Source organism: Limanda limanda, chromosome 12, assembly GCF_963576545.1.
Source record: "Limanda limanda chromosome 12, fLimLim1.1, whole genome shotgun sequence".
NCBI classification, from domain to species: Eukaryota; Metazoa; Chordata; class Actinopteri; order Pleuronectiformes; family Pleuronectidae; genus Limanda; species Limanda limanda.
This window is the reverse complement of record NC_083647.1, coordinates 24,399,314-24,414,511: the sequence shown is the minus strand read 5'-3', so window position 1 is coordinate 24,414,511 and position 15,198 is coordinate 24,399,314. Positions and strand designations below refer to the sequence as shown.

At 42.6% G+C, this 15,198-nt stretch overlaps 1 protein-coding gene across 1 annotated transcript in view; it reads left to right on the top strand.

Moving 5' to 3' along the window:
* atrn (attractin) overlaps positions 1–15,198 on the top strand; it is a 122,017-nt gene that overhangs the window by 71,456 nt on the left and 35,363 nt on the right. Inside the window, exon 26 of the mRNA XM_061082527.1 lies at positions 6,925–7,003. Coding sequence (XP_060938510.1) covers positions 6,925–7,003 — 79 coding nt within the window. The remainder of the gene's footprint in view (positions 1–6,924; positions 7,004–15,198) is intronic.

Sequence of the window (15,198 nt, the reverse complement as noted above, 5' to 3'; positions counted from 1 at the left end):
AAAGAATCAAACCATAGCAAGAAAACCAAATTATGAAATCATTTTTTTTTTTTTTTATATTTATTGGTTTTATACAGTTTTATACATTTACATAAATTTACATACATACAAGAACCTTCCCCAACCTGAACATATAGCAGCATAAAATGACAATACATAATACAAATATCACAACAATTGCTAAGATATGATTACAACATAAACTTTACAATGAAAATACTAATTTAGTTTAAACTAAATTAATACTAAAAATTAAATATATATATATATATAAGTAAAATAAAATACAGTCACAAACATGGAACCGAGCACAGCACACATTCCTCACAACAGATTAGTCACTTCACATTTCCAATGCCTCTTCAATGAAATCATTTATTTAGTTTAATACTCATCTTCGATGGAACAAATTAAGTTAGTTATGATTTTTAAGCTACGTAGATGGATGAGCTGATATCATCCATGTTGGATATATATATATATCTATATTTGTTTGTGGCCACTGCAGAGGGAGGAGCAGTTGGTGGCGATAAACTGAGCAGCAGCAGCAGCAGCTAAAGTAAACATCGCAGATTTGAAAAGCTTCAAAAGGAACTTTGTGTTGCAGGAGCAGCTTCCAGTGTTTGTTTGGCCTCGAGGAAACTCTCCTCCTCCTGAAGTCCTCCTCCTAACTGTGATTGTTTACAATAAGAACTCCAGCGGGCATCCTGAATGTGAAACCACTTCTGGGAACTAGAATGAAACGTTTTCTTCTCATGTTATAAAGAAAGAATAGTATAAATCATTTCTAGTGAATAGTTCAACTGTCGAAAAGTCTCATCTGAAATTAGATCCGTCACTTTTCCCTTGGTTATAGATTTTATTCACATTCTGTTTATGACTGGTTCAGATCAGATTTACCTTTACGTCTCGTACTTCCTTCGACCTTAGAGACTTTTCAGCTTCACCATCTGCCAGCGAAGAGCAGATGTAGAACTCTATAGTAAGTGTTAACAAGGCCAAAGCTTAAAAGTTGTGTTTTCTTCTCCTCTCTGAAAACACAACTTCAGCCGCTGCAGCTTCTCGTGTTGTTTCTGTTTAACCCCGGACAGAAGAACCCTGTGGTGGACAGCTGTCATGTCGTCCATCTTTATTTTACAGTCCATGAACATGATAGTTTTTGGCCTTATTTATTTAGTTTAGTTATTTAGACAGAGTTGCATTTCTGCATCTGTCACTACTGTACAAAGTTCCTTGCACAGCAGAGAAAGTACAGATGTTTCCCGTCTCAGATTCATATCAGACATTGCAGAAACATTATTTATCCGTTGTTCAGAAGAGCATTAAATTGGGGACACATTGCTGCATGTAAGCAGGGTCCCATTTCAATCATAGTAGTAATGACATTCATGACAAATTTTGTGTATACGAATATAAAACCGTCATCAGAGGCACAGTGAGTGAATCTCCTGATTTGGATCCGTATTACCTTTGGACTTGCCTGGTTTTTACAGAATAGGATCCAATCAGGATTGAGATTCATGACAAGATATCGGAGACGACGGAATGATAACGTTTTTTTTTTTAACAAAGTTGATTTTGGTATTAAGATTCTCGCCTCAGCGCCCATATGGTGTTTTCATTCGACAGAAGCACCGGCAAGATGTCGGGCAAAGCTTCATCCAAAGGAAAGACACAAAAAAAATATAAAGTCCTGCGCGTGGGTTTTGTTTCTATGACGACAAACGAAAAGAACAACACTCACAACAACGTTCGGTGTCCGACAGACTTCGCTCCCACCAGCTGGCTTTTCTATCTTTGTCGTGAAAGCGTCTGTCAGACAAATCTTACAGCACGAGCGTCTCCTCTTCCTTGGTTACCAGGGCGACGAGTCCTGCTCCATGTGGTTGGCTGCTCAACACAGTGAAGACACCAGAGCCTTTCTGAGGTTTTCAACAGGAACCCCTCAAAGCGACCTCACAAACAAGATGGAGGTGTCTGAAAGAAGGCTCCTTTTCTCTCAGCATCCACACACACCACATGGACCTTCGGGCTCTTTCATAACAAATGCATTTGAAAATGGCATCTGGACACTATTGGTCGAATTGTTAGCTTTTTCCTCAGTCCTGGTTTAAAAAGAAGCATGAAATACCAGAATGTGCTCAATTACAGGCTGGACTTAGATGGAGATGGATGTGTTCACAGCGAGCGTTGGCTGCTGATGCCCTGCAGGCTGCATGAAGCTGCATGGATCTCTACAGTCAAATAACTTACAGGCATTTTTAACATTTTCACCGGTTGGCAACAAATGGACTGTAAATAAATCCTGTTAAGTTTCTTTTCAATGTTCAGTGTCATGCCCAGGGACACTGGGACTGAGACTGGGATCGAACTGCCGACCTTCTGGTTAGCATTTGAATATTAAGTGAGAAGAGACAAACTGGGAGCTGAACATTTGTGATCAGATCTCTCGGGACAGATTGTAACTCCAGGTCTGAACAGGACCTTCGAATAAACACATAATTACAGTGACTGCAAACGGATCTGATCCATGTCCTGTGAACTCTTCGCTCCAGCGTCTCCAGCTGATGTGCGAGTCAGTTCCTCGTTGTTCTTCTTTTAACTTTTAACTCCTCCCATCTCCTCTTCTCATCCTCCATACTCCTGCTGAGGGTTAAGAACAGAGGATGTCTCACAATGTTAAAGCCCTATGAGACAAATTGTGATTTGTGAATATGGGCTATACAAATAAAATTTGATTGATTGATCTCCCACTCAAACGTGGCGTCGGGAACGTTTATCACTCGCGGTCGTATCAGTGCGCTACTTGACTTTCTGTCGGCGTGGCAACGGCTCTTCAAACGAAAGGGAGGTGGGATTGTTGCAGGTGTTTGTGGCGAAGCAGCATCTGCTGGTGGCTGCTCTCTTTCTGTTCTGTGAGAGCTGCAGATGTGATAGAGCGGTGGTGGTGGTGGTGGAGGGGGAGGGGGGGGGAGTAACTGGGCCAGTTTCCCTTGTGGAGGTTGAGATCAAGTGAAGCTCGCCGCTCCGTCGGCTTCCATCTGCGTCGTCTCCTCTTTGTCTTCCGCTCTCCGTCTTCATCTCGGCCGCCCGTTCTGACTCCAGCTTCCACGATCTCATTTCCTCTTCCTGTCTTTATCTCTCTCTCCGTCTCTCACCATCACCGTCCACGTCTCTCTCTGTGTCTCTCTGTTCTAAACGGCTCCCTCCATGTTGCCCTTTAGAAGACCCGTCTTTTCTGCTGAGTCATCAGTCGCCGCCGTCACGGTTGACTTCACGTAGCATGTCGACGTTCTGAAACCAGAGGCATGACGTGTAAAACAACAGCGTTGGCATCTGTCTCGCACTTTCCACCCCCCCCCCCCCTTTACACAGACATCGATCCAGCTCTGTGGTCACGTCCACTTCCGCCTCAAAGGCCAAAAACAATGTTCTCCATTGATGTTTCTACCTTTTTCACACAGAATGGCGAGAAACGGAATAGAGGAGTGAAATTCACCACCTTTAACAAGCCGTGAAAAAAGGTGCCATTGTCTTAGCTCCTCCTCCCGTCCTGCGTCTCTCTCTCTCTCCTTTTGACGCTCGGCTGATATCTCTTCACGAGTCTCATTCATCAGCGCTGAGTCGCTCTTTAAGCAGCGAGCGGGCAAGCCAGATCAATACGACGGCTGAACGGATGCATCGCTTAGGAGTTCCTCTTCAGCCGGGCGAGATAAGGGACTTGTGAATGGATGGCACTTGAAGGAGTCACACGGGGTGAGAGGGGGGGGGGGGGGGGCGGAGCGGCGTGCGAGCCATGAATAAAGATCAGAGCGGGTCGCAGCCCGTATTAAAACGGAGATTGAAGAAAAGTGGTGAAACTTTGGAGAAACCTCTGTAAGGGGGGGGGGGGGGGGTCGTCTCACCGGAATTAGGCTTCAACGTGGAGTTTCTAATTAAAACCACGTCTCACCTCCTGAAAGAGAGTAAACATGCATTGTTCCTGTGATCTTGAATAAAATTAACGAAAAGTCGAGCTCACACAATGAAGGAGAAAGTGATTTTTTGGAAACACAAAGCCGACAGTTTGCCTCTGAGTGGGTGAACGGTCACAGAAGTCAATCAGAGAGAAAACGATTAGACCCAGCGGTCTCTGCAGGTGGTGACATGCAGCACACGAGTGGAAACTGTCACTTAGATCAGGATTTAATCTACAAATTACCATAAACAATGAAAATGACTGTACTTTGTTCTGCCAGTAAGGTTTCTCTGTTGATGACATGAAACCTTTAGCTCATTAGACAGCACCAACAAGTCAAATCAATCGAGTACACGTAACATTTTATATAACAAACACTCAATCTAACTCTGATGCAACAGCTATAATTGAAAGTTAAAAAGAGGGAATTTCAAACGCTAAGAGATTTTAGAATAGAAATTAAAAGCCTCACTATCGTCCATATTAATACAGTAGTTCTTTAAAAGCAAAGAAACGACGGAAACTTTCAGGTTGTGATTGGATGGATTCGTCTTAAGTAACCATCTTGGCACTTGACTCTGAAATCGAGTTTCCCCACTAACCCTTAAACCCCTAAGACCTGCATCAATAATGAATATAGTCTTATTGTGACATAAGTTTGTTGTCTAGTTTTGGAGGCAACTTTGTGTTTTATGCAGACACTTCAAAACTGACAACACAACTTCAAATGTGCAAGTTTCAGTTTTCTAACTTGATGGTTTTGCTGGAATTGATGTTTGGATCACTGGTCCTGAGGCATTTTTCCATCATGCTGCTGATACTTTGCTCATCAGCAGCCACTTGCCAAACCTGATGGGAGCTGAAATACAAGGGGGGGTAGGGGGGGGGGGGGGGGGGCAGGGGGGGGACCGGGGCCAGACAGCGACAGGAACGCTGACAGGAAATCAGCGAAAGGCGTGACAGTCAGGGAATGAAGTCGAGATCGCAGGAGATGTTGTCTCTGATGTATTTGTGCGCGCGCACACACACACACACACACACACACACACACACACACACTCTTCTTTCTTTGTTTTTATTTTTGCAGTTTTCTTTTCTGTCTTCGACACAGCTTCCGAAGTGCAAGTGTGAAAGCAGTCAGGGGAAGTGAAGTGAGCCCTGGAAAACTCTCACACTCCAGAGACTCACTCTCACACACATACACACACACACGTACTCACACACACTGTGACACTAGCAAACAACCTCTCCAAGACATGTCATCCCTCAAGGCGATTCTGTGAAGAGTGCAAAGAACACTCCGGGTTTGATATCTTGTATATTTTATTTGCTCAAAAGTGGAAAACGCTGAAAATGGATATATAACAATTCCCACAGAGCGACAAAATCCAGCGGAGGGAAGAAAGTGTAGGAAATATATAAATCAAGACGACAAACACCAGTGACAACGTAATGTCAAAAGTGTCAAACTGTACCAGAAACAACAACATCCAGAAATATACCTAATAAATATGTCGGTGAAAGCATCTAAAGCTGAGACAGGAAACAGTTTGAACCTCTGAGTTGCTCGTGGAAAGTGAGAAGCAACGTCGGACAAATACCAATATCACAATTATTGGTTAATCTACACAAGCATAAGTCTTGAGTGTTGGTTGCTTAAATTGCATAAACAATTTTTGCAGTCTAGTTAAAGTGAGGGTTGGTAATTTGCCTCTTTTCACCTTTTTATCGTATTTGTTGAAATCCTCTTCACGTCCCAAAACCCAACGACGTATACAGTCCTCAGTGGAAAGGGAGCCTGTGTCTCTGGCCCTCTCAGGCCTGTAATGAACTCGTGTTTCTCCGGCTCCCGCCCGACCTGCGTGCACCTGAACATGATCTCACTGCACATGATCCTCAGCCGGAGAGACACACACCTCTGCAGCCTGGGCGAGTCACGGAAAAGTCGACCTCTGGCAGTTGTCAGTGCACATCCATGTGTTTTTTCGGGGCGTAGCTTTGTATCGGTTGTGTATTTTCCAACATCCTCAACCCTCCAGCTTTAAGCTTTAGATCCTGTCTATAGTCCAATAGGATGCATCGTGTAGATCTCTGAATTCTATGTGACTTCTTCATGTACTTATTTATGATATTAAGGGAAAACTGTCTCCAGCTGCAAAAGCTAGTTCCCATTCTTTCGACTACAGTGGAGATGGCAGATTTATTCAAAGTTCAACTAAGATGTGTAGAGAAAACTTTAAGATCTATTATTAATGATGATTATATAAGTGGGGACAGTCGTGAGCGTGCAGGTGAGACGCAGGACAAAGGGGGCGTGTCTGCGTCTGACATGACAGTTTCAGAACAACGATGTGAGAACCACAACACAATCGTCACCTTCCTCCCTCAACAGCTGCTTCTTCTGTCTCACACCATCTAACACTTCTTTATCTGGTGTGTTGTGTTACACAACTGTGGAGATGTTTGCTGCATTGATTGTGTATCTGATCACATTTTGTACCGTGTCTCCAACAGTTTCTGGTTTCGAACAAACTTGTAGCTACTGTTTCATGTTGAAGAATATTGTAATAACGTCTTAATATCTTTAGTAAGTGTTGATTCTATCCTGTGAGTTTTATTTAATATGCAGGTGAAACTGCTGTGACTTGTCAAAATGACCTTAAATGATTCCTGCGATGTCGGAGCAGCAGCTTATGACTTTTTAATTAGAAGACGAAAAAAAAAGAAAACGAACGCTGGTCCTCAAGCGTCAGACGTGAAGCTCATTAAAAATAGATCGATGTTGGCTGTAATCACCTTGTCTGTCAAACACCGTCCGACCAAAAAAATACCTGAATATGCAATATGAATAAACATTAATTTCTGTTTTCCGGAAAATCACAGCCATAGTCCTGTTGCTCCCAGTTGTCCTGGTTGCTGGATTCCTCCTCTTGACTCATGTCCTCCTCCTCCCTGTCTGTACACAGCTGCTTCCTGTCCCTGCTCCTGGTGGCCGCCGTGGTCTGGAAGATCAAACAGAGCTGCTGGGCGTCACGGCGACGAGAGGTAAGCTTTGAGACGCCAGCGTACGTCAAATATTGATTCTGGCCACTCGGGCAGGTGAATTAACAACCAGGCAAACACGGACTCGTGGTCCTGTTCATCTCGGTGTCTGTTAACTCGTTGTTCGGTCCTGACGTCTCTCTGGTCAGTGGAGTTTAAAAAGATCAAGCTGAGGGTTTTGCACCAGAAAGTGTAAAGATACTCTGCAACCTCTCAGGTGCCTTCGGTAAATACAGCGTCCGACTTCTCTGCACGTCATCGAACACGAGGGTTTCATTGGTTTTACTCTCACGTAAGAATAGATTTAAACCTATGAACTTAATGGTCTTTTCATTTGATCAAAATCATAAAGATTTCCCATCAAAAAAACTGGTTTAAATGAAAAGAACAGAAAGATTTCACCTGTTCTTCCCGGTTCCTTCTCTTCTTCCTCCTCCTCCTCCTCTTCCTCCCCCTCCTCCTCCTCTCTCCATGACCCATTTCTCTTCTCATTATCAAAGTATTTATCTATGCTCATTAAAGAACAAATGCATTGAACACACAAAGGCCTGAGTACATATGTGAAATTAGTTGTTAAAATATATTAATTTATGCGAATTTGAATCCTGATGTGTTGCCAGAAGCCTGTTTTTTAAGCTTTTTAATAAAAAACTAAACTCATCAGTTCTGCCATGAAAATGATAAAACCAGCAGAGAGGTCCGGTGTGGTACAGTTTGTACTTCCACCTCAAAGTTTGGGTTAAAGTTATTGATGCATTTATCATTTATTAATGAAACGTCACTGTTGAACACTTTCTGGTCAGGTAAGTCCAGACCAAAGCTTCTATTAGTTATAGCTTTAGCAAACTTGGCAGCTATGAGCTCAATGTGTAGTGAGTTTTAAATCCTAATTTTAGAGAAGTAGTGATTTTACCTCCATGTCCATATCATTCTCTTTCAGGTCTTTTTCAAGAGCAAAACATTTCAATCAGTTTATTTAAGAGTTCATTATGAGCTCTTGCTTTATGTGAGACAATCTCAAATGAAGCCTTAATGAGCTTTAAACACCCAAAGGGATGAACACTGATAAAATGCATGTACTTCTTGATGGAATTATATTTTGTGTGGCTCAGCTCTGAAGCCAGTGTGTTTTCATCTGCTGCTCTTAGGAAACCCTGTCTTGAAAAAAGCAGGATTGATTTCTCTCTCTCTTCAGGCTCTGTGCAGTTGTAGATTGCTAAATCAGCCGATGATACATTAGTCTTATCGATAATTAGTTCAGTACGGCGATTATATCAGTTTGTGGAAGGCAAACAATTAACTGCTACCGAGCTACAGAGAGCTGGTGAGTTAATTTATTGGAGCTGGGATCCTTTGAGTTTGCCTCGAATCCTGGGAACAAAAAATCCAGCTTCAGTTCCTTCTGTACATCCTCCTTTCCTTTTAGAGTAGAGTCACATTTCTGTCAGGTTGGAGCTAACAGCCTGAGGAAGCTTCATATCTACAGCAGGCATGTTTGCTCTTAATGTGCTTCCTTAACTAGAAAAAGAAAACCTTACATAAACTTTAGACTGCTTCATAAAGGGCCTCAGGTCACACTCTGTTCTTCAGTTTCTTCTTTTCTTTAAGGGTTTGTAGGTTTACATCAAAAGAAGTCACCTCCACCGATAAAGGTTAATACATAAATACATCAGGGACTTGATAGACAGGTAAACAAATAAAGCTGAGAATAATAAAGTTAATAATATCCGTACCTGTCGCCCTTTTTCTTTATAGATTCATAACATCTTGCAGTTCAACATCACAGATCTGGAAAAAGTGCTTTAAGTCACATCTAGAACAGACTTTTAAAATTACCTTAATGGTAAATGGACTTAATTTATATATCGCTTCTTTAGTCTTATCGACTAAACTACAGGAAACTTTGCCAGCATTCCAAAGAAGCTCCCTTTAAAGTCACTACAGCTAAAACATAGTTGTAGGTATGTAAAACTCAGACATCTTTAAATAATAATACTAAAGAGAGACATGTAAACCTCAAGTTATACCTGTGCATCAGAAAATACAAGGTTGTAAAAGGCCTTGTGATGCGCTGCAGATTTTAAGTAACAATGACGTTAACCTACTTTTTAAAAACAACCCTGTGCTGCCGGGTAGAGAGAGAGAGAAGCCTCCTGACAAAGCTCCCGTGTGATTGGTTTAAAAGCCTCCTCAGATGACAGCAGCCACAATAGATGTGCTCAGTTTATGTCTTCACTTTCGTTGCCGTTGTCCAAAAAGCAACCGGGACGGCGTTTTAGTTGATTTTATTTGTCCAGGAAATCGGACACGGACCCAGTGTCCTCAGTGATCCACTGACTGAGGCTCGGACCTGCTTATTGAGAAGTCGCTTCCTGTTGTTCCATCATAGTTTCCAGGAGAGTCCGGGAATGAGTGGCTGAAAGGTTGTGTGTGTTGTGCAGTGTGTGTGTGCGTGTGTGTGTGTCTGTATTCGAGGTCATACAAGCTACTGTTGAGCTTAAGGTGAACTTTACTTTGTTGCTCTTCACACTCCAGCAGCAGCCGAAGTGGCTTTCGGCCGCAACCTCGTCCAAAAGTGTCGTCATGACCCTGACCCCTGTTCGCCCCCCCCTCACCTGCTGCCTCTCCACCCTCTCTCCACCACACTGCCTCAGCGGTCCAAACTCAACCTTTCCTGTAAAATTAGCACAGGAGCTTTGTTAAGAGGTTTCGGGGGCAACGGGAAACTTTGAAGCCGATGTTTAACTCCTCAAAACCTGGAAAAGCTTTATTTTTGTGGACTGAGTTTGATGGATTCAGTTAAGTCTGTGATGTGTTGATTTGGAAACTAAAATGACGCAAAGTGCAGCAAACACCTCGCTAAGGCCGAGCGGTCCCCTCAAATTCAACCAGCTTCACGTTAAGGCATTGCCTCTTCAAATCAAAATCTGTTTATTGAAGGATTTTCAATATATATATAAGTGCAATGCTGAATGGACATTACAGAGACAGGAGGTAAACATGAGTACAACAATCAACGACAATGTGTCCAGAGAGACATGGATTGGGCAATATAACTTCAGGAAAAAAAAAAAAAAAAACACACAAGGTAACAACAGAAAAAGAAAAACAGAAAAAAACCAAATGCAACGTTATACAGAAAAGAAAGAGAATATATAAAATAAAATCTTCAAAGCACTGCCTCTTTAAATAAAATGTTGTGTACAAGTTTCTAAACCACAGTAAAAGCCAAATCCGTATTTAAAAAATAACCACATCCCTGATATTGCACCGAGCTGTCAGCTGCTGCCCTGACTCAAATCTATTCCAGGAGCTAGGAACTTTTTTTGGTAAATAATCCCAAGTGTCAGAGAACCCATTAAATACCAACAGTCACTTCTGCCAATCAGAATTACAGATGCAACAGTGACATCAGAGGCCCAGCAGGCTCTTTAAAAACACATCCTGTTGGAAACCTGTAGTTTTGAATTTCCATGCTATTAGATCACCCGAGTGAGGTAAAGATAATTTTCACACAAATTGGGTTTTAGTGGCTTCTTCATTTTTTAGTCAAAGTGAAATATGTCATCCGGACATAATGGCCGGTTCAAGCAGCAGGTGGCCGACTTAACGACGTGCCCTTTGCGTGAGGATTCATCCTTCTTCTTCTCTCGGAGGCGTCTGCTCTAAAGTCCTGTCACAGAGGAACCTCAGCGCAGAGCCGAGTCTGAGGGGAGTCGTATTAATGATGCTCTTCATGAGGCCTTTGTCCTTCGCCGTGGTCGCTGCAGCTCTTTCACTTTGACGTTTGAAGTCATTGTGGAACTCGGGGGGTCCCGTTGCCTGGGATTCAAGTTAAAACCCAAATCAGGGTCGTTATCCACACGTTTCTTTTGCCTGACGCAGGTGTGGTGCAGACTTATTATTTGATTTATTCAAAAGTATTGTTCCACTGCTCAAAAGTACACATATATATATACCTTTTCAGGTATTTTTTTAGATGCTCATTATCTCATGTTTGTGTTGGCGAGGGCGACGTGATGCGGAGCGATATAAGAAGAGGAAGAACAACATCAACCAGACGATATTAGAAAGGCTCTGTAAATAAAACTCAGATTTCGTCATTGAAAACTCTGCAGCTTCCTTCCGTTCTCTCTGTAATTACCTCAGAAATACACACAGCTGCAGATCTGCCTCCACATGCACACGCACACTGTGCTAACGCAACTTGACGCATACATTTCGGCCCAAACACAAAGCTAATCAAGTTTTTTTTCTCCGTCAGGTCGATTCTCCCTCGTTACAGTCGCTTGTCTCCTCCACGCCGGGACCGAAGTGTTTCTCCTCAGCTCTGTCGCCCCCGGCTTCATTCCCACAGTCGAACCCGGTTCCTGCACGTTACTCCGTGCTTGCATCAGCCGTACAGTGACACACATTTGCATCCGATTAGGCCCGAGCTCACCTCAATTACTCTGCGATGCGGCGGGAAGCCGTGGCCATTTTAATTCAATGTGGGCATCGCAGGGTCACAGGAATTTAGCCCTGAGCCGTGTGCTGCGTAGCCCTGGCTGCTTGTTACTGGGCTTTGAGGAGGAGTTCAGCTCATTGTGCTATTGCAGTTGTCATCAGTTTTTACCTTTAAAATGGAGACATCGTTATGAAACCTTTTTTATAACGTAAATGATAAAAACTGGGCTTGAAATCAATTTTTTGACATTATGAGTTGCTGAGGATCAACTAACCAAAACAGATCTATAGCATTTATTCTACAAGCTGTGTTAATAACCGTAAAAGACAAAAAGAACATCGCACAAAAAGGCAACCTGCAGCAAATTCTATTTTCAGAATCAGTGACAGCTCGTCTGTCCTCAGCTCGTCTGTCCTCAGCTCGTCTGTCCTCTCCTCTTCACTTCACGAGGCTCTTACATCATTCACAGCCTGCTAATTTTATGAAAAGCTGCAATGGACCCCCCTAAAAGTAAAGTGTATTCTTACCTTCAAAGCACTGTAGCTTTTGTAAAGTGTTAATTAATCAAGGGTGTAATGATCAAACTTATTCATTTTCATTTTAAGCTGTAGAAGTGAGGTTTTTTAAAAATGGTTTCAGGCTGAGAAGATACAGTTCGGTTGCTGCTGCTTCTTCACAATGTGTATTTGCATGTGTGAGATTTAGGTGTTGATGTAAAGCCTGGAGTAAAAATAAGTTTTCTGACACTATTTGAGGCTCTTGTAACCGTGGTAGCAACACGACACCTGCTGAGACGGGTGCAGGTCTGTGGAACAACCCAGAGCTCACATGTGTGCGTCTGTGTGCGTCTGTGTGCGCTTGTTTGTGCGTTTGAAAGTGTCCAGGTTCACGTTTTTCCCTCCATGTGTGTTTGCAGTGCATTTGTTTGCATACATGTGTGTGTGTGTGAGTGTGTGTGTGTGTGTGTACTGTCTGAGTCTTAATTAAAACCTTCCTTTGAGACCTGACGGTTCCTTTTGAAGGAGCCTGAGCTGCCAGATGGCCACGGACAGAACCCGACCACAGCGGCCATTTTGTGCCATGGGAGGCAGTGGCCCTCTCAGTCAGAATCGTCCCCTCCGCTCTGTCAGCGCTGCTTGATTCCTCCTGCAGGAGCGTTTGAGAGCAGCAGGTCTGAAGTAGATGCTGCTCTGAGGATACATCCACACTAATACATCTTCATTTTGAGACACAAGTCAGTTCCATCCCCACGAGCAGTTTAGCCTCGTCCATATTGACACACTTGACAAAGTATATCACATTTGCATTGACGTTCACAGTGCAAACAGAAAGTAATGATCACTTACAGCAGAGACTACGAACAGGAAAATACAACGTGATATCTTGTTTGACTGATGATGAAGTGGAACTATTACTGATTGTGTTTCCAGGCCAGACTGATAACAAGCAGAATCTGAAGCAGAGATATTGTTTGGACAATGAAATCGTCCAATATGAGCCTCACGCAGACGTACAGGAAAACAAATAATGCACAAAATATGTGTATTTATGTGACATTTTACCTTAAAGATATTTTCTTAATCCAACTTCTCCACATTTCGTTATATTTGTTTACTTTATATTCATAGATATCAAGTTTATGGTTAAAATATCTCTTTTTCACAAGGGTTTTATAACATTTTAGGTCTGATAAAAGTTTTTACTCCTGAATACCAGTATCGGTATCAGCCTAGAAAATTCTAAATTCTTTCAGAGCGACTTCTTTCTTTACCTTTTCATCTTTGAGATGTGGAGACACTAGGTCATAACACAGGGAGCATAGCTTTCTCTTATCAACAGCTCCAGGTGTCTGTTCACTGAGGCCTGTAACACACACGTGTGATAAAAACACATTTCTGGAGTGGATGTGAGCGAGCAGGCTAATTAGAGCAGGGATCCAACAGCAGCATGGAGTGAAGGGCTGATATATCATGATGCAAAATACTGTAATAATGGCACCGCTCTAACATTCACTCTTCTTGCCGTAGGACAGAATATCTCTTTTCCTTTATTTTTCGACTGTGGCACCGAAAGAGATTTCAGACCATCTATTTTATTTAGGGCAGAAGTTTCACTACCTGTCGTGAGTATATTGTTTCGTAAAGGAGCAGAAATGAAACCCTGCAGCAGCTTTGAAGGACATAGTTCTGCACGATTCAGTCTTCACTTACAACTCGTACCGCGAACCCCCCCCCCCCTGACACCCGCCTTACTGTACCGCCATAAAAATATCCTCGTGATGACAGCAAGTGTATTTACCCGACATGTAACACAGATGCATCACACATAACCTGACACATATTAGACGTGTATTGCACCCTGGGGTGTTGGTGGAAATGCAGAATGTGATAATATCCCCCATCGCTGCCGCGGCTGCTTCCCACATGATTCACTGTTGGAGGTTCTTTACACTTCTCCAGAGGCAGGCTGCCGCGAGGAGGGAGGGAGGGAGGGAGGGAGGGAGGGAGGGAGAGGAAGCAGCATAAACGTCTCCAGATACCCTCTCATATTTATTACGCCATCAAGCAGCCCCCCCGATACACACCCTCGACCTCTCAGCAGCACCACCCTCCCTCAGCTATAAATATGGATGTCAACCGAGGTGTCAAGGCTCAGGCCCCGGTTAGAAATACCTGCTATTAGGCCGTAAAATGAGTGGGAAGCTGCTCAATGGAGCGTGATGTGTAAACTGAGCTTTTTGTGTGGTTCCAATCAAATGCAGCTCAGGTTGTGGGGTGTTAATGAAGGCGGGGCACACACACACACACACACACACACACGAACAAACAGCCTCCGTTTCACTTCATGCCTCTGAGAGGGAATAAGAATCAGAATCAGAAGGTATTTATTGCCAAGTAGGTTTACACCGACCTGGAGTTTGCTCTGGTTATTGGTGCATACAATGAACATAGAAACATAAAAACACAGTAAGTAAAACACACATAAGAAAAGCAATAAAAAACAATATATATTTACTCAACATTTACTTCTTATTTACTCACTTTTTCTAATATTTATACAAAGTTACATTTATTTAGACATAAACATATCTATATAAAAATATATAAAAGATATAAAAAGTGAAGTAAAAGTGAAATGCAAAATGCAAAACAGTAGAACAGTGTCAAATTGCAATGTAATGCAGTATAGTATAATATGTGTTAATTTAACACATCCTTTGAGGTGTGGGGTCGGAATAAAAGTCCAAGTCAGGTGGGGGTCCCGGGCTTGTTGATAACTGCAGCCGGGAAGAAGCTGGTTTTGTGGCGGGCGGAAGGTATACAGAATATACATATATATACATAAAAGTTTCTTAATAACGGGAGCAGTTCAGGAGGAAGATCTGAGGCCTTAACGAGACGAGCTCCTCTGAAGCCGGGAGTTAACCTGCAAGTCGCCTGTTAAATAAGAAGCAAATGGAGTCTCCCATGTTAACAGTTCTACAAAAAAAGTATGAAAACAATGTAGGTGTTGTCGATTAGAGACGTTCAGATCTGACCACTTGCCAGATGTCTTGTTTTTAATCTTCTCAGGCAAAGATAAAATATCCCTTAAATTCACTAGATCTGCACCAGATTCTCTTCACTCGTAGATTTCAGTCTCCTAATGATGAAAATTTACTTTTTTGATCAAGAACCATGAATTATGTTGTGAGGACTGAATTAAAAATGTTGAAAAAGTGCAGAAATGTTCCCCTGATCCGGATCTGCAC